The sequence below is a fragment of the Euphorbia lathyris genome, chromosome 7, assembly GCF_963576675.1.
Source record: "Euphorbia lathyris chromosome 7, ddEupLath1.1, whole genome shotgun sequence".
In the NCBI taxonomy this organism is placed as follows: Eukaryota; Viridiplantae; Streptophyta; class Magnoliopsida; order Malpighiales; family Euphorbiaceae; genus Euphorbia; species Euphorbia lathyris.
In genome coordinates this window covers 45,510,805-45,531,034 of record NC_088916.1, presented here as the reverse complement: position 1 = coordinate 45,531,034, position 20,230 = coordinate 45,510,805, and the positions used below count along the sequence as shown (strand labels likewise).

The window sequence follows — 20,230 nt, the reverse complement described above, 5'->3', positions numbered from 1 at the left end:
GTCGGATAGGGGTTCTAGATAAGGCTTATCTTGCCTACTTGGAGTTGGACTTATGCATGTTTGAACTATCCAAAATAAATAAATACAACTATGAAGAACGTTTCCTTTTCTCATGGGTCTTGTCTTGTGTTGTTATTTTATGTCCTGGCAGTTGGATCCACATTTCTTAGAGCAACCAATTCTTTAATAATTATTTGTTTAGCATATTCTGTATTTTTGTAGCATCTAAAGTTTGATAATAACAATATTTGGACTTTTATTGATTATGACCACTTGAATGTCAATTAAATCGGCTAGGAACAAATTAAGTTTTAGAAGTTTGTCTTTATATATAACCGACGGTAATTTCTCACTTCTGAAATACCAACTCTTTAATTTTAGAAATGTCTTTAATAAAATACAAAATAATAAAAATATACATGTATGAAGCTAGTCTAGTCTTTATTTGTTGAAGAATTATCAGATGATTCTTTAGATGAGAGATTTCAACTGCAAACTCCACTATTTTTTTTTCCACTATAATATCATGTGAACTGAAAATACAAAAATAATGGTTTTAGACTATAATAAGTAACATATTAGTTGAAATTTATGACTTGAATCGCTTTGATTTCTACTTTAGCGTAGCATCAAACTTGCAAAGATATATATTACTACTAGATATGGAGAATCTTCATCCTTATTGGCAATACTATACTATATATGTACCCTGTTAAGTTAAGACCTGTTGTTTAACCCATTAGCCCTGCCTGGACCGTAACCTCCTGCACCTCCACCGGCACCATATCCATTTCCTCCATTACCCTTCCAACCACCCTCTCCGGCACCATACCCTCCACCGGGGCCAAAACCACCACCATGGCCCACACCATTTCCATAAGAGCCTCCTTTATCGTAACCTCCTGCAGGACCAGGCCATGATCCTCCCCCAGCGCCACCCATACCAAAGCCAGAGCCACCACCTGAGCCTGAGCCTACCCCGTAACCACTATCTAACGTTCGATAGCTGCGCTTTACAACATGCATTTGTTTAGCCTCATCATCAGTCATATGGGTTTTGGGATTCATTGAAGTCCCGTCTAAATCCATGGCTTCAACAAGCATCAAACTACAAAGCCCGAACCCCAAAAGAGCGATACCCCATGAGACCACATGATCTTTTCTTCCCATCTGTTACCAAAAGTTAATTAGCTTTAACCTGAAAAGAGAAAGAGATACGAGCAGATGAAAAATGAAGATTTTACCGTTGTGTTTTCTGAAATTTAAATGGTGGGCAGGTGATTGGAGTGGAATTAGAAATAAATAAAAGTGTAGTGTAGGGGTAGTTAAAAGCATATTTATGTATATATAGCGGCGTGTTCTGTTTGGTATATGGGTGAGGTGCGGATTCAATGGTTTGTGAGGGTGTGAGTGACGACTCTAATCGTGTGAGCTCCTTCTGGTGATCAGAGCCATTTGCGTGACAAGTTGGTACTTGGTACGGTGCATGAATCTGCTTAGTTTGGGCCTATACCTGTTCATGGGCTTAGTTGAGCCCAATTTGGACGGGATCTCACCAGATGAATCTCATGTCTAAAAATGCTGGGATGAGGTGCCTGCCTTTCTCAAGTCCATCTTAGCCATGTAACTTTTGTGCTGGGGGGCAACACATACACATGCTTTAAAAATGCTGTATTTTAGAAAGATTTATTTTCTTAGTATTCAAATAATTACTTTTCAAGCTATAATTTGGAGATTTGAAATTGATTTATATATATATATATATATATATATATATATATATGTATATATATATTGGTAATTTAGAAATGTTAAGAAACTGTATTTTAGAATGTTTCTTGTGTTTTTTTCATATATATTCAAGAAAGAATGCGCATATTTAGAAGGCCCAGAATTAAGTATAATATAGCTATACCCATGTTCAGCTAGCCCATCTATGTTTTACTTTAATATTTTAGTGAGTGAATTTTATGCTTTATTTATAATATATTATAGGCATACAGAAAAACATTAACCTTTTTTTTTTTTGAATAACAGAAAAACATTAACCTAATTCTACACATTTACTAATAGAGAAATATAATAATTTTCATTGCAACATAGATCATGTGTATTTTATGCCATTAAAAAATGAATTTGAGTAAAATCATCATTAAGTTTAGTATGTTAAAGTCAACAATTTAATATATCACCTATACATAAGGTAATAATAACCAAGGTTATCAAACCCGGACCGGCCCGGCCGGTTCAACCGGGTTGAACCGGACCTGGTAGGTATTCCGGTCCGGAAGTGGCCATTTTATTACATCTTAGAAAACCGTTGAAAAACCGGTGACCCGGCCGGTTGAACCAGCGACCCGGAAACCCGGTCACGGTTTTTACGGTCCAAACGGTTCAATGTTTGTACTGTAACTTTTTAAAAAAAAAATAAAAAATTTAGAGTTCAATTAAAATTAACTAATCCAATTAAGAAAAAATTAACTTAAATTTCATTTAAAAAAAATAATTTTCAAATTAGTATTAACGTAGTACTGAAATATTTGTTAATGGTTTGATATTCATGCTTTCATTTGATTATCAATAAGTCTCTGTCGATGATTGATTTTTGTTTGTTCACAAAGAATAAACCATTAAATTAAATCATGCTTGAATTAAATCATGCTTGATGGATATGTAGTAAAAAATATTAATAATATATGTACTGAAATCAAGTTATATTACTATTTAATTTTATATTATATATCATAATATAAAATTTATAATCAATCAAGTTAAGTTTTTGTTACATTTAGAATATGCAAGTTATAATTCGTTATGATAATTAAGTTATATATTAGGATATAAAATTCAAATTAACATTTTTATTGTGTTTGAAGGTGTAAATAAAATTAAAATTATTATTTTTTAAGATTATTTGAACCTCGGTTCAACCCCGGTTAAACCCTGGTTAAACCTTAAACCCTTCACCCTTTAGCTCTTCCGGTTCTTTGATCGGTCCGGTTTTGATAACCATGATAATAACTGAATATGTCCTATCAACAAAATTAAGTACTCCCTCCATTTCATATTACATGTCTTTTCAAAGAATTAATAGAAATTAAGAATCTTGTAAAAAAGACATTGTTGCCTCTTATTTATTGATTCCAATATTTATTTGTTCTATAATGGCCCTGTTTGATAAAGAGCGTTTTGGGATAAAAAGAGCGGTTTTGACCAACTTTAGAGGTTTGACCACTGAAACCGCTAATTGGAGTGTTTGGTGGAGAGAGGTTTGAGAGAGAGTTTTGGGATGAAAACGCTAATTTAGAAAAAGCTCTTAAAAGGAGCTTTTTCAATTAGCGTTTTGCAATATTAAAATTAATGGACTTCTTTTAGGGGTGGGCAAAAAAACCGGTTAAACCGGTAATCCGAACCGGAAAAAACGGTTAACCGAACTGGTGGTTTTCTTAATGGTTAAATAAATAGATAGGTACCGGTTTCGGTTTCGGTTTCGGGTTAGAGTGTTCAAAAACCGCGGTTAACGGAGTTTAATAAATATAAATTTTTTTAAAAAAATTAATATATTATATAACATAGATTATATTATAAGATTCTTTAACATAGATTATAACATATATTAATATAAATATATAACATAGATTATACTACTTTACTTTTAAAAAAAAATATGCTCTCTTTTAAACATAAGTACTTTGACGAAATATTATTTACATTTTTTTATGTTTTAAATGTAAACTTGATGGATTGTTTTTTAGTTTGGTACTTATGTTTAAATTCTGAACTTTTATATGAATTCGTTTCGTTTGAATTTTTGAAATTATATGTATTTTAATATTGTTTAAAAATTTAGGTTTGGGTAAAAATTATGGTTAACCGTTGATTTTTGATTAACTAGTGAGAATTGGTTAACAACCGTTAACCGAAAAATCCAACCGAAATTAATGGTTAACCGTTTTATATGGACCGGTTGTTTGGATGGTTAAAAAACCGTTGATAACGGTTCGGTTAATTTTTTTACCTAATGGATCGGTTAACCGAACCGTGCCCACCCCCAACTTCTTTAACCCTAATAGATAGTCTCTCTCTTCTCCTGCGCCAAAATTAATGCCCTTATTCGTCTTTTTGCACAAACCGCTATTATCAATCAGCTAATTTTTACCAAACAGGTCTACACAAACAGCTAATCAAATCAGCTAATGTAATCAGCTAACAACTAACAGCTAATGTAATCAGCTAACAGCTAACTCCCAAACAGGGCCAATAAGTTCATTATTCTAATTAATTTTCGTAAACTTGCGTTTTATAGCAGTAACAAAGATGACTTAACATGTACTGATCATATAAAATGACATGTAATATGAAACAAAAAAGAATCTCTAGAAAGATATGTAATATGAAACGGAAGTAGTATTATATTAATAAAATATAATACTATTTGTTGATTTTTTTTTTTTTTTTTTTTTTTTGTTGATGGTAAAAATCCAAGAAAAAATGTTACATTCTTTTATTTGAAATTACATGAATTTTTTTATTGTACCTTAATTCCCGATATTAGAATACAAAATGATATATTCTTTACGTTTGGATTGGATTCAATCACTAAGAAATAGGTGACAAGGTTGAGGCATTTAATTTGGTCTAAACTTTAAACTAAAGCTTATGCCCTTGGATGCAACATAATCCGTTTGTGATTCATACCTGCAATGGTAAATAAACAATATGATTTATATTTGTAGGAGTGTTCACATGGACCTTAATTATCAAATAAATTTGGTCATTCACCATTAGATCTAGCCTAATTAAATCTAAACTCTAGGATGCTTTGAATCTATACCTTAGGATGCGATCAAAACCGTACTCTTATGGTAGGAGTGTTTGAAGCAGAGTATGGCTTTCTATTAATAAATAATAGAGAATTTCTACTATGATCAGTGGCAGATACAGTCCGAAACTCGGGATCTCCGGCACCACTCATGAGGAATAGTGGTTTAGCCCGAGCAGTCCCTAAGATAATTAAATTAGTACATATAACATAGGACATGATTATATAACACAAAACTAAGTTTGCACAGTTGATCTAGGTGGTTTTTAAGAACTGCGTCATAACCATGTGGTTCCATATAAACAATGAGACTCAAATATCTTTCAGTATGTTTCACAAGTAATATCCACAGGTATATATACTCAATACATCGTGCACCTTAGGTAAAGTCTCCTGAGTTGTGTAGACTACTATCTTTAGATAGTTGTTTCCTATTCACTACACATGACTTACATAATCAGACTCCTAATACATGTCTTATACTTATCCCCCCCTAAGTTGTATAGGGTCAGTTTAGACTGTAAACTTGTCTCGAAGAAGCCAAAACCATCCACGGGGTAGTGGTTTAGTAAAAATGTCTGCCTTTGGTCAACTGTTGATATGTACTGAACTATGAGAGCCTTCCGTCACACTTTATCACGGACAAAATAGAAGTCAATTTCCAAGTGTTTAGATGCATTCTGAAAGACCAGATTGGCAGTGAGGTAGACTGCACTAAGATTATCACACCACAAGATCGCGACTGCACTAAGATTATCACACCACAAGATTGGAGGAGACGCGAGGGAAAAATCAATTTCATTCAACAACATTTGCAGCCAATATATTTCCAACGTAGCAGTAGCTAAAGACCAATATTCGGCCTTCGTGGACAATCGCGAGATCGTTTTCTACTTCCTTGAAGGCTAAGATAATAAAGACTTCCTGAGGAATACTGCATAGCCTCTTATAGACATTCGATCGTCCTGACAGCCACCCCAATCGGCATCAGAAAAATAGTGAAGTCGACCAATGGGGTCGGATTCCATGAATAGACCATGCGATGACATACCTTTCAAATACCGTAAAATTCGTTTGATGGCATAGCAATGGAGTTCAGTGGGGGCGTGCATGAAGTGGGAGAACTTGTTAACCATAAAGGAGATGTTCGGCTGAGTAAATGTTAGATGTTGTAAGCTTCCTACAATGCTCTGATATACCGTGGGATTAGAGAAGGCCTCATTGTCACCAAGTTTCAATTTTTTGAGGGTTGGTCGGACTTGTCATGGGTTGAGAGTCTTGCATATGAGCCTTGAGAGTAGAGTGTGACAATACTTTTGCTAATTTAAGAACAGACCCTGATTTGTCCAATGTAATTCAATGCCCAGAAAGTAATGAGCCTTTCTAAGGTTTCGGATCGCAAACATAGCTTCGAGGAACTGGGCAAGATCTTTCATAAGTGTCGGGGTGTTGCCGGTAATGAGTAAGTCATCCATCTAAATTAAGCAGTACACTCGAACTTCTCTTTTGATGAAGAAATACAGAGAACAATCTATTTTGGAGCCTTGGAAGCCGAAACTGAGTAACCGAGAGGTGAATTACTCATGCCACATATGAGGTGACTGTTTGAGGCCATATAAAGATTTCCGTAGTTTATATACGTCCTGGGGACGAGAAGGATCCACAAAACCAGGAGGTTGTACCATGTACACATCCTCGCGTAAATCTCCACACAAAAAATCATTAAATACATCAAGTTGAAACACAAACCACTTAAGTGCAACAACAAGAGCAAAAATAAGTCGAATAGTAGTAGGCTTGACGACTGGACTGAATGTTTCAGTATAGTCAATACCTGGGCATTGATGAAACCCTTTAGCTACTAAGAGAGCCTTGTACCTCTCAAATTTACCATTTGCAGTCATCTTCTTCTTGAATAACCATCTATTAGCGATCAAATTAGCCCCCAGAGGTAATGAGACCAACGTCCATGTCCCATTTGAGATAAGGGCATTGTATTCTTCAGTCATAGCCTGAAGCCACTCCGGAAACTTAGATGCCTGAGCAAATGTGGTCGGATCAGCATGAGCAGACGTGGTTGGATCAGCCTTCGTAGTTTTGAATAAGATTTTTGGTTTAAATATACATGTTTGGGACCTGGTAATCATCCGATTGGGTTGGTCATGAGCTTTCAATGCTTGGACTAGTGGAGATGGAGGTGTATGGGATACATCTAGTTGTTTAACTGGAGAATTTGGTAAGGGCAAAGTTGTAGTGCATGTGGGATGTAGAGGTGGCAGAGGATCGAGTTCGTTACCAGACCATGAAGGATACACAACATTTGAAGGTCTAGGCGGAGTGTGAGGTTCAGAATCATGACGTTGTCGGCCCTATGGACTTGTCGGTGGGGATGGATTGTTCAGTACAGGTCGGACCGATTGGGATGTTCGGCCAATGGGAGTTGTCATTTGTTTATACTGAGTATGTGATCGAAAGACACTGGAAAAATGAATTGATGGGAAGTTGGGAATGATTGTCGCTGAGTTATGAACTTCGACAGAGTTAGCGACTACATTTTATGGGCCTGCAATCGGATATTTAGTCGGTGATGGTGATTCATTATAAGATATTTAAAAACTATTATATAATGAGGGCTTTTAATGTTCGTAGGCCTACATGCAACTGCTACATACATGCATTAAGTAGAGCCAAAATTGAAAGCTGCGATTAAGATGGCCCAGTCCATTATCTACTATTGTGCTTCTTGCTGGAGGCCCCAGCCCATTATCTACTATTGTGTAAAGATCCTATTCATTCTTTTTTTTATAGATAAGCAGAGTTAGCGACTACATTTTATGGGTATGTGATCGAATATTTAGTTGGTAACTTAACGGCGTTATTTTACAACTATATTTGTTGTTTGTGAATTTACCGACTAAATCAAAAAAATTGTCAGTAATCCCTTACTGATAAGCTAGTTATTGTTTCATTGTTAACTCATGAAATTCGGTCAGTAAATGTATTTAGGGACCGAATTGAAATTGCATTTTTGGTCCCTAATTGCTGATTTTCTTATAATGAAAATTTATCTTACTTAGAAATATTGGAGGTAAAATTTTAGCGTTTCATAAGTGAGGGATAAATATGCACTTTTCTAAAAATGATAAGCGAAAATCCAAACTTCATCCCTTCTTTTTTTTTTTATGAAAATGAGTACATCATTTCATTGATAAGAAAATTACAAGTACAACAAGAAAAATAAGGAATAAAACCTTACACAAGGCTATACCTAATACAAAATCAATATAGGTAAGAAAATGACTACAAAGAGCAAAACAAACTATTACAGGTACTAATAACACAAACAGATACATATACTTCTTGAAACTCCAAATTCGCAGAGAAGCATCTGAAATCCAATCTTCATCATATAAGATCTATCATTTTTGCTCTTGTTAAATCAGAAAACGACAAATGTAAAGATAATAAATAACAGATGCAATTCAAATGGATTAAAAGATCCGGTAAAATATATGAAATCCAAAAACAAAGAAATTATAGAACAAAGAAAAAAAAAACAAAAACGGAACGGTGCAAGGAGGAAAAAGGAAGACAAACTTCCTTCTTCCTCCTCCAATAAAACCTACAATTTTGAAAAAAAAGAATACTCAATTAACAACAAAAAAATGGATTGATAAATTTGGTGAAGAAACAACGCAACAATATGGAGGAGGGGAAGAAGAAAGCTAACTTCATCCCTTCTTAGTAAGTCAAATAACTAATATAATTTGGCAGCAGGAAAGTATAAACCAATTGTTTCAATGAAAACGATATTATTATTATTATCAGTTCATGAGGTTTAAAAACTGAAAACGTTAGATATTTCAATAAGATGAACAATTTTTGCGAATTAATTTACCAATTCCTAGTTAGTATAATATTTTACAATAATAATGAAATTTTTCTTCTTTGTTCAAATCAATAGTTTGTGAAATGAATAGAAAGAACAAATATAATTGCAAACAAAATGGTCATATTTATTTTCTATTATATTTAAAATTAGCCGTTACATAGTTGTTTATATGACAAGAAATAATAATAATAATAAGAAAAATGAACACACTAATTAATCGAACAGAAAGACAAATTAAATATTTGATAAGAAATAAACAAACCTTAAATGAGTGTTTAGTTGGGTTAAAAGATACCAAATGAAAATGAGTTTTAATATTTGGTTTGTTAAATTTAACTAAGAAATGAAAATGTGATCTTAATAAATCATAAAATCAGCCATTCCTTCTCTTATCCAGGTTATCAAAATGATTCCTACATTATTCTTGGTTATTCTCTAATAGTTGGATTATTTTTTTATCCATCAAGTTTTTTTATGAAGTTCCACCATAATTTTTTTATGGTTTCTTTTTATGCTTTTTGCAATATACTACTATAATTATTTTATTTTATTTTATATTTCTATGGTTTAATGTAAGTTGATATTAAAAATAATTTTTTAATTAACTTTTTTCTTAGAAGTTTTCAATGTTGTTGATGATTAGATTGGTTTTTATTGGTATTTCTAATTTTTTATTTGTTAAATATATTGTTATTATTATTATTATTATTATCTAATAAAAATTTATTTTGTTTTATTTCCATTCTAATACGGAAATTTGAACCAAATGTTTCTTTAGTTGGATTTCGATTCCAATTCCAATTCCAAATTAAACCAAACAAAAGAAATAAATAGTTATTCTGAATCTAATTCTGTAACATTCTAATTTCGAAATTCGAATCAAACACTTCCTAAGTAAAATCCAATAAATTACATGGTTCTTTTCAAAGATCCAATAAAAAAATTAGATTTTTTTTTTTGGGTATGTGGTATTTGAAACGTCTTGTGTTGTACAAGTATTAATTGGAAATCAAATCATTGTAAAGTGACAATACAATAGTGCTGTAAATTTATTAAAAAAATCTGTTTAATATGTGTCGAATCAAGCATATTTAGTAATAGACATCATCTTATTTGCCATGGCATAAAATTATCTACTAGTAATAATTTGATTTGTATGGTTGAGAATTCTAACTCCAAAAGACATTGACAAAGTTGGACACCATCAATTGTTGCAAGGACGTCTTGGCAGCTGTTTCTCATCACAAACTCCCTCATTAGCATAGTAATAATTAGACTTAATACATTAATTATTTAAATCATTTATTCGCCACCAAAAATTATTTAAAATTATTTCCTGTAATAAATGTAGCATTATGAGTAACCTAAAACTGAAGTAACAACTGGTTAGAGAGAGGACAACGTCCGGTAAACCCGTTTCGATACTTAAGTTAGCAAAGGTTGAAGAAAATAAGAATATTGATGACTTTGTATATATACCTCTTGGAGATTGCTCACATTATATATATATATATATATATATAGTAGTTGTTACAGCAGGAATAAGAAAAACACAATTTTACTGAACACAATAATAGGATGAGTCGTGGACGAGATCGCTTTTTTTAAGACGTTCGCGGAACTGCCTTCAGTAAGTGCACACGGTGTGATTTCTGATCTCTTCCAGAATAAAACAACTCACTAAATGAAAAATACGATTTCGTATTGTGCAGTACGAACTCTGTCAAACTACACTCAAGTAATTGCTCAGTTACAATTTTCAGAAGTAGAAAGTATTTTCAATGTACGTAAAATGAAAATCACATAGTTATTTATAGAAGAAAATAGAGGTATTGTTTTCTAGTTTGATAGGGCAAAAAGTGTGAGAGAAATCAGACACACCCAAACGTATGAGGACCTTCTTTATAAATATCATTTCAAAGTGATTTCCAAATAATGTGAGATGTTGTTACACTTCTATAATACTTTTGAAGATAAAGCTTTATGATTTTTCTCATAAATTCAATTTAGACCAAGTGACCTAGCCCAACAGTAGTTATCAAGAAACTGTTGTAAACTTAAGAGTGTATCCTAATGACTCACCAAAAGCGTGCTAATCTTCGGTTGGCTCTGCAACCTTGAGATTGCAGTGATGTCAGTGGGTGTACCATGCCCTATAGCAAACCTGTTGCTTTGTGTCATCGTTCGATTGGTCCTAAGACCTTCGAACTGTTATGGCGTCAAGCGACACACTCTATCATTCAACATTTGTCCTTTGTATAACCACATCCTGCAATCCAAAGGCTCTCCTTCCTTCATCAAACAGATATTGGGACGGACGGTGAATATCAACCCACGTGATCAGAAGGTACCGTACGTATTTTCATAGAATATTATTTATTCATATTGGACGGTTTTTGTGAGTCTTTCTTATCTAAAATAAGACATTGATTCACGTGTAAAATATGTTTTCTAGAAATGATATCAATTGATAAATTTGATTTTTCTTTTTTATGTCATGATATAATTTATTTTGAAGTTAATATTTCAACCGAGTGTAAAATAATGTTAAAAACTAAGAATATTTATTACATTTCGATCTTGAACTGAATATTAGTTGAAATATATATAAAGTAAATTATAAAACTAGCACAATTGAATGTCTCATTTACATATTTAAACTCATTACAATATCTCTTATTAAATTAGACATTTCTAAAGTTAACTTTTCTAAAATATCCTTAGTATATATATTATCACTTAACATTTTTAGTAGGGATGTACAATAAATTATTTCTTATATTTCGGTTACAATCCAATCCAACCCATTAAAAGAAATAATTCATAAGTTGGTTGTTAAAACCAACCCAATCCATTAAATATTGAACTTGAATAGATTGTGTTGAGTTGGGTTGGATTGATTATTAATTCAAATAATTTCCAACATAAATTTATGGAAAAATTACAAAACTACACTTAAAGCCCATCTACATATTTAGACTCATTTCATCACATGCTACCTATTTAGATTCTTCTATTATTAATTTTCCAAAAATACTCTTAGTATATGTATAACCAACACTTGCAAGGACCAATCACTCTCAAGATTTTTCTCTCAATCACTCTCAAGCATTTATCTCTCAACCACTCTCAAACATTTGTCTTCAAATCACTTGCAAAATTTGAGAATTTTCAGCGCAACATTTGTCTCCAAACGTAAGGTAAGTCATTTTTTTATTGAAGAAAGTATATATGCGATTTATCTCGTTTCTACTTTACCGTATATAACAGTTACATATTTAGGGTTCGCCAGTCGCAAATCGCAAAATGCGGTCCAATTATAAAATTGCGATAACCGTATTTTCATAAGATGCGATCGCATTTAGATCATTGAGGCTGTCAATTGATCAAATGAACTTACAAATATTGGGTAAATTACACCCATGGCTACTGAACTTTACGCATTTTAATATTGTGGTCATTGAACTTCAATTCTTAACGGTATGACCACTAAACTTTACGCTTTTTTTAACACCGGTGGCGACTCAACTTTAATCAAGTCCTCAAAATGACCATTAAAGACCTCAAAATGAAAATATTCAAGAATTAAAGTTGTTCAGAACAACATTTACCATGAAACCACATTTTTATTTTCCAAAATCATATTTTTTGGAGCTTTCTCTCTGTAAAAATTCACTTTCTCTCTCCTAACCAAACAACACTTAAATGACCTTAAAACAAAAATTTTCAAGAATTAAAGTTCCTTAGAATATCATTAACTCTTCAAATTTTTTATTTTCAGACCGTAAGATAGTCGTTTTGAGGCGTTGGGTGGCCACCGATGTTAAAAAATGTAAAGTTCAGTGACCATACTGTTAAGAATCGAACTTCAGTGGTCACAATGTTAAATGGATAAAGTTCAATAGCTATGGGTAATATTTGTACCAAATAGAAATTAAATGAAATTAATTTTTGCGTTAATTAAAAAAAACCACGTGCTTTCACGTTTTCGTAGATCGGTACATGTGAGTTTTTTTTGCTACAAAACAAATGACTTGATACCTTTAAAATATAGTCGTATTTCTAAAATTCCATATTTTTAGAATTCTAGAATTTTCTGAAATTTCATAAATTTCTAGAATTCCAGAATTTTCGAAATTCCAAAATTTTTGGAATTCTAAAATTTTCAAAATTCCAGAATTTATGGAATTCCATAAATCTTGAATTTTAAATTATTTTCAGAAATCTGGAATTTCAGAATTTTTGAAATTTTTTAGAATTTCCATGACTTTTGGAATTCTAGAATTTCTAAAATTTGAATTCCATAATTTCTGAAATTGCAGCCTTTTTTAAATTCTAGAAATCTGAATTTTGAAATTCTAGAAATTTAGAATTCTAGAATCTGAAATTTTTGAAATTTTGGAATTTTACAATTTCTGAAATTCTAAAAAATTCTGAAATTTCAGAATTTCTGCAATTTAAGAAATATGGAATTCTAGAAATTTGAAATTCCAAAAAATTAAAAAAAAAAAAAAATAACAAAGTGTGTTGTTTTTTTACTTTTCAAAGTTAAAATTTTGTTTTTCTAAAAATAGTCTCTGCCACATCATCAATCTAACGATTTCAAATCATTTTCTTTAATTTTACTAACGGCACAAACCACATGGTTTGGTTTAAGGCAAAAAAAAAATCACAGATACCAATCTATGAAACCATATGGTATTTTTTAAATTAACCCTTAATTTTATAAGTTTTCTTTTGAGGATATATAATTTAATTTTTCGTGGAATTATAGAATATTATTTGTTGTTTTAGATGTTTTATATGAGAAATAAATAAATAAATATATATATTAACTATTAAATAAATGAATGTTTTGACTGAATTATTTATTGGGTTATCGCTAAATCCTCATATTCCATACCTCAAGTATCCAAATCTATAAAACAGTTCAATTCAATTCAAATACAATCGAAATCTAACATCACGCAGGTCAAATAAATGTATGAAGCATACCTAAAATGCTTGTGCTAGACCAACTAGCGGATATGGAACGATGGTATCGATCTTACCCTTGCTGAATTTCTCAAATTTCTCCTTTCTGCTCAAACCAAATATGGCCCTTTGCATCATCTTATACGTCTTCTCCCAAGCAAATACACCCCATGGAAACTCATCAAACAGTTTCAGAAAATCAGTTAGGTCGATGATGTTAGGATCAACTGAACGATGTGGTTCGGTAGTGAATAAGACCCTGTATATAGCATACAACATAACTATGAAGATCGCATTGTCATCTTCTTCACGGCTCCAATCTATGTTTTCCAAGGTATCATTGTGTTTATGTGTTAAGCTCCGACATCCTCCGAAGTACATATTTCTTAATATGTTTGCCTTCTTTAACTTGCTCATTCGCAACAAAATTGTTGTCGGAACACCAAATCTTAACCCGGTGATAAGTCTGAACTCAAAATCACTAAATTTGAGTTCAACACCTTGGACGTCAACCATATCTCTCGATGTTTTGGATTTGGTGGAACAATATCTCTAGTAATGACCTCATGGTATAGAAGAGTTGATAAGGTACACACATCCATATCCGCCAAGTTCCCAAAAGCATATTTCCTAAACATCAACATTTGTTGTTTAGTTAAGTTGGTCTTCACTTTCTTCATCACATCCCAATCACCCCTCATTGCTATTGATGCCTTTGTATTCAAGCTTAACAGATACGTGAATTTGATGCTCTTCACACTATCATCAACTGCTACTCTCTTCCTCTTATTTGAATCTTACTTAGAATCGTCAACCTTCACAAAAATGTAGCTCATTTTAAGAAAATAATGAAAGAAAATCACTTCGTAGTTGTATGGGATACTTCACACATCGAAGTAAATCATGTGTATTTTTCTTTGTTGTTGAGTGAAACTGTGAAACCTGAGTAAGACTGTGAATTCGCAGTTCACTCAATAACTTCGCGGTTTAACTCAACCGCGAAGGGAAATACTACTTCACGGATATGAGTTTGTTTCGCGGTTTTCCACAATAGCGATGATTTTGCTTCGCAGTTTGCGATAACTGCAAAACAAACTCAAATCTACGAAGTCGTTTTCAGGAAACAATGAATACCATACTATAATATTGAACTATTTCTAAGTTCCATTTCGTAAAATATAGCTAAAAAAGAACGAAAAAAAATCATAAACCCTAAACCAAAATCGCACAAACAGATAACATGAAACAATGGAACCCTAAATACATTCAAATCGCAGAAACACAATTAGATATTTAGTTTCTTTCTGATTTTTTCCATTGAAATCGCCAATAAAACACTCTGAGAAATGCAGAAACATTTTAAGTTCACAGAGAAAATGGTTGGCCTTCGAGTTCGCAAAAGAAGAAAAAAAGCTAAGTTATTATATATATGGGATTGATATTTTGAGAATTCCTAAACGAAATAGTCTAAATGTGTAATGAGTTTAAATATATAAATAGACCTCAAATTGGCTTAATTTTGTAATTTGCCCTTTTCTTTATCATATATTATATTAATTTCTGTCATGCTACAGTTCCATTTTAATTTCAGTTTAGCCAACTCCAACTAATTTTAATAGACTACTGAAGTTGATTACATACCTACAATATGACAAACAAGTCTCTTCGCTGGCCCCAGCAGACCTCATATTCTTTTCACTTATTAATTATGACCTTTTTTTTAATCTATCTCGAAATTGCAGTATTAAATTTCCATTAATTAATTAAGATAAATAATGTAGCCATTATTTTTGCTGTTTTTTTTTTTAAACAAGCTGCCTTAATGAAACTAATTGGGTTTAAGGTTCAATTGACACTCTATTCTATATATTAGAAGCCAATTAGATCCATATTCTTTTAAAATCAACAAATCAGTCTCTAACCTATATTAAAGCCACCAATTGGCACTAATTGATGCAATTATTTGATTATCATTTATATTTCTTTAACTCACCATTACTTTATCATTTTAATAAACAAAAAACCCGTTAATAATATGAATATATATTTTAAAAAGTCATTATTAAATTCAGAGAGAGTGGCCAAAATGTGAAGAATGAAGCCCAGCAATTACCTACCCTTTCTGGTTCTTTTTTTGTTATATTGTTTCTTCAATTGCTTGGCTCGAATTCTAGACAAAAGAGAAGAAGAGAGAAAGGCGAAGGAAAAAAAAACTGAATCATGCAAAGAGTAAGGAAATGCAGTTAACTAATTCGGTTAAGTGGTGTCAGATTGGTAGATTTAATACAGTTTAGGGACTTATTTGCTCATTTTAAGAGAATGGGACCTAATTGACTTCTCATGTATTATTTAGGGTGCAAAATGGGCTTTAAGCCAATTAATTACGTCCACAGAATCGTAGTAAATATACTTTATAGTATGATTTAATAAGACAACATAATTAAAAAAAAATCCAACTGATTCAACATCTACAGGGTAATAATGGCCTAGTGAGACTAAGTTACTGCGGTTTTCTTTTTTTTTTTTTAACTTCTTTTTGTTATTTTATTTCAAATTACAGCTATTCTTTTTTAAAAAATCAGATAACATCAAATGGTAAATAAGAAAAGACACTAATTGGGGAAGTTGCGAATAAAACCTGCACAGGATTGTTTTGGTCCAACTTTTGTTTTATCAGTACCTTTTTTTTTAAGAGCATTGTTTTATTAGTTAACTGCACAGGAAATAATAGAAGCAATTATTGGCGGTGGGATCCATTCCAGCTAATTGCAAAAAGATGCAAGAGTATGTAACTGTCTATGATAAAATCATATGGGATCCATTCTAGTATTTAATTAAATGTTACTACAATTATTCGAATCATCTTTCAACAAAGTCTTTTTCCTCTCAACCTTTGATTACATCATTGCACTAAGCTCAACTTTCAATACTAATTAACTTTAGTTTAATAATGTGATTACTTGTCGATGATCTATATGGCTAAATCATCATTATCACCCACCGAAATCCTAACCTGATTTTCGTCATTTGCTCATTAGTAATGTAAAAGAGAGATTAATCTTGTTCGCTTCCTTTTTGCAAATCCTTGTTAGGTGCGATATTAGTGGCCATTCCACTCATCTTAGCCGATTCATCAAAAGTTTGGTTCTTTTCCATTTAAATAATTCATTATTGTACCAACATGAGAACAGATAACATATAATAATACTCACCTAAAATTACATTAACATATCAGAATATTGTTACAGCTTCAAACATGAATAAAGCTATAGAAATCTGAAATGACACCACAACCTTTGATTTCTTATCCCAAAATGATACAGGCAACCAGATTTCAGAACAAACTTCATTTTCAAAAGCTAAGCAAAGATGAGCAATTTTTTAAGAAAAGGAAACCTCTCCCAACTGCCTAAAAGGAGTGCCTTTTGTATTATAGTGATTGGATAAGCAGAATTGAAGCAGAAAATATGGAAATCAACATTCTGACATCCCAGTGCCGACCTCTTGCCCACTCATTGTACAATTAGGCCTTATCCCATATTCCACTATTGGGTAGGGCATGGAATACACATATAATAGAAGGTGTAATTTACTCAAAAGGAAAACCATTATACCTACTAACTATTATGCTTTTACTGCAAATACTATAACTCAATATGAATGACCTGTATGAAATCGAAACAAAAAGTACATAGAGTTGAATATCTATGAAACAGCATTAACAGTAAATATGACTTGACACAAATTAAATTATTTTTGCACACGCAAGTGGGTTCTAAAACAGCATATTTCTTGTGAAAATGAAATGAAAATACTATGAAACACAGCTAATTATGGTAGGACTCACATATATAGCTGCAAGCAAATGAGTTAACACACAGTAGACAATGATCCGCCGAGTCAAACATGGTGTGATCTCACCATTGCATAATATATCTCCACTGGCCAGTTATGTCCTACATAATCAGCATTACATTGGAAATGCATCAGAAAGCTAAAAGCCAAACAGATTCTCCTCTTTTTTAGTGCTCTATATCTAAACCTCATTTCCCAGTTTGCGTTCTCACTCCATCCTTCAAATTAGAGTTCTACCTTACATAATTGATTTCTTGCCTATTCTTCTGAGGTTTGGCAAAGACTGTCTCAAGATGGAGATACTGAATTTCAGGCTTCAACTGTTTATGGTAGCACTTCTGTGCTTCTACCACAATTTTCTCATGGCACAAGCCAAGAACATGCAATCCAAGAAGACTTACATAATTCACATGGATAAATCCAATATGCCAGCAAGTTTTGATGATCATCTTCAATGGTACTATTCATCTTTGAAATCAGTATCAGAATCTGCTGACCTGCTTTACACTTACAGCAACGTAATCCATGGCTTTTCCACAACACTCACACCTGAAGAAGCTGAGTCACTTGAAAAACAACAAGGAATTCTATCTATTCTCCCAGAGATGACATATGAACTGCACACGACTCGATCCCCAAAGTTCCTTGGATTGGGGGGAAATGAAGGTGTCTTCCCTGCATCTGACTCGGGTAGCGAAGTGGTGGTTGGAGTGCTAGACACTGGTGTCTGGCCAGAGAGCAAAAGCTTTGATGACACGGGTCTTGGTCCAATTCCAAGCACATGGAAAGGACAGTGCGAGACAGGCAAGACCTTCAATTCATCAAGCTGTAACAAGAAACTGATTGGAGCTAGATTTTTCTCGAAAGGTTATGAAGAAGCATTTGGACCTATTGACGAAAGTATAGAATCAAAGTCCCCAAGAGATGATGGTGGCCATGGAACTCACACTTCAACTACAATAGCTGGATCAGCCGTCCCAGGAGCTAACCTATTCGGTTTTGCTACAGGGACAGCACGTGGGATGGCTATACAAGCAAGAATAGCAATTTACAAGATCTGCTGGGGAGGTGGGTGTTTTGGCTCTGATATACTTGCTGCACTAGATGCAGCTGTAGCAGATCGCGTGAATGTTATATCCATGTCTATTGGGGGACCACTAGCAGATTATGACAGAGATCCCGTTGCTATTGGAGCTTTCTCAGCTACAGCACAAGGAATTCTGGTATCATGTTCAGCTGGAAATGAAGGACCAGGTCCGGGCAGCCTGGCCAACGTTGCACCTTGGATAACTACAGTAGGTGCCGGAACTATTGACAGAGATTTTCCAGCTTATGTAACTCTTGGAAATGGAAAGAACTTTACAGGCGCATCACTTTATAACGGAATGCAATTATCTGTGTCTGTTCCACTTGTTTATGCAGGTAATGCAAGTAATTCAACAGATGGCCATCTTTGTGAGCCAGATTCCCTGAATCCGGAAAAAGTTACTGGGAAAATTGTGATATGTGATAGAGGCGGGCACAGTACTAGGGCACAAAAGGGTCTGGAAGTGAAAAATGCTGGTGGTGCAGGTATTATTTTGGCAAACACGGATGAGTATGGGGAAGAGCGAGTTGCTGATGCACATTTTCTGCCATCAGCTGCTGTAGGCAAAACAGCCGGAGATATCATCAAGAGTTATGCGTTCTCTGATCCCAAGGCAATGGCCATAATTGCTTCTGGAGGCACAATTCTAGGAGTTGAGCCGTCACCGGTAATAGCCTCATTCAGTTCCAGAGGTCCTAATCTGGTCACACCAGAGATACTAAAACCAGACATAATAGCTCCGGGAGTTAATATTCTAGCTGGATGGACCGGTGCATCTGGTCCAACTGGCCTATCAGAGGACACCAGGAGGGTGAACTTCAATATCATTTCTGGTACATCAATGTCATGTCCCCATGTCAGTGGTTTAGCCGCTCTTCTGAAGGCTGCTCACCAGGATTGGAGTCCAGCAGCCATTAGGTCTGCCCTCATGACCACAGCCTATTCAACATACAAGAACGGGGAAACTATACTAGATGTGTCTACTGGGCAACCAGCAACACCATTTGATTATGGTGCTGGTCATGTAAATCCAGTCACAGCCCTTGACCCTGGCCTGGTGTACGATGCCACTGTCGAAGACTACGTGGGTTTCCTCTGTGCATCAGACTACAGCGCATCCCAGATAAAGATCATAACAAAAAAAGATGTCAGCTGCAACTCAACATACAGTTTGGGTGATTTCAATTACCCATCTTTCTCAGTGCCACTTGAAACTACATCAGGTAAAGGAGGTGGTTCTGGTGCAACAAGCATTGTGAAACACACCAGGACTCTGACTAATGTAGGAGCTGCAGGAACATATAAGGTTTCATTGTCTTCTCAGACATCATCAGTGAAGATCCTAGTCCAACCAGGGTTACTCAGCTTCAGTAAGCAAAATGAGAAAAAGAGTTACACTGTGACATTCACTGCTACTTCTATGCCATCCGGTACTACAAGCTTTGCTCGTCTGGAGTGGTCAGATGGAAAACACGTTGTTGGCAGTCCAATAGCTTTCATGTGGACATAAGATCTTGAAGAATTGGATGCATGACTAAGATATATAGGGTGTAAATTGCCTAAATTTATATCTTTAAACTATATTTATTTTTTTACCTCA

General features: G+C 33.6%; 2 protein-coding genes across 2 annotated transcripts; one reads left to right on the top strand and one right to left on the bottom strand.

The window, feature by feature from the left end:
• Positions 1–483: 483 nt before the first annotated feature.
• On the bottom strand, positions 484–1,356 carry LOC136200597 (cold and drought-regulated protein CORA-like). Its single transcript, XM_065990975.1, has 2 exons — positions 1,245–1,356; positions 484–1,170 (listed from the first exon to the last, which is right to left on the bottom strand). The coding sequence occupies exon 2, from the start codon at positions 1,168–1,170 to the stop codon at positions 718–720; it is 453 nt and encodes a 150-aa protein (XP_065847047.1). The 5' UTR covers positions 1,245–1,356; the 3' UTR covers positions 484–717.
• Positions 1,357–17,650: 16,294 nt separating this feature from the next.
• LOC136235143 (subtilisin-like protease SBT1.7) lies at positions 17,651–20,230 on the top strand. The gene has a single exon (XM_066024679.1). It carries the CDS (start codon positions 17,837–17,839, stop codon positions 20,138–20,140), a length of 2,304 nt encoding a protein of 767 aa, XP_065880751.1. The 5' UTR covers positions 17,651–17,836; the 3' UTR covers positions 20,141–20,230.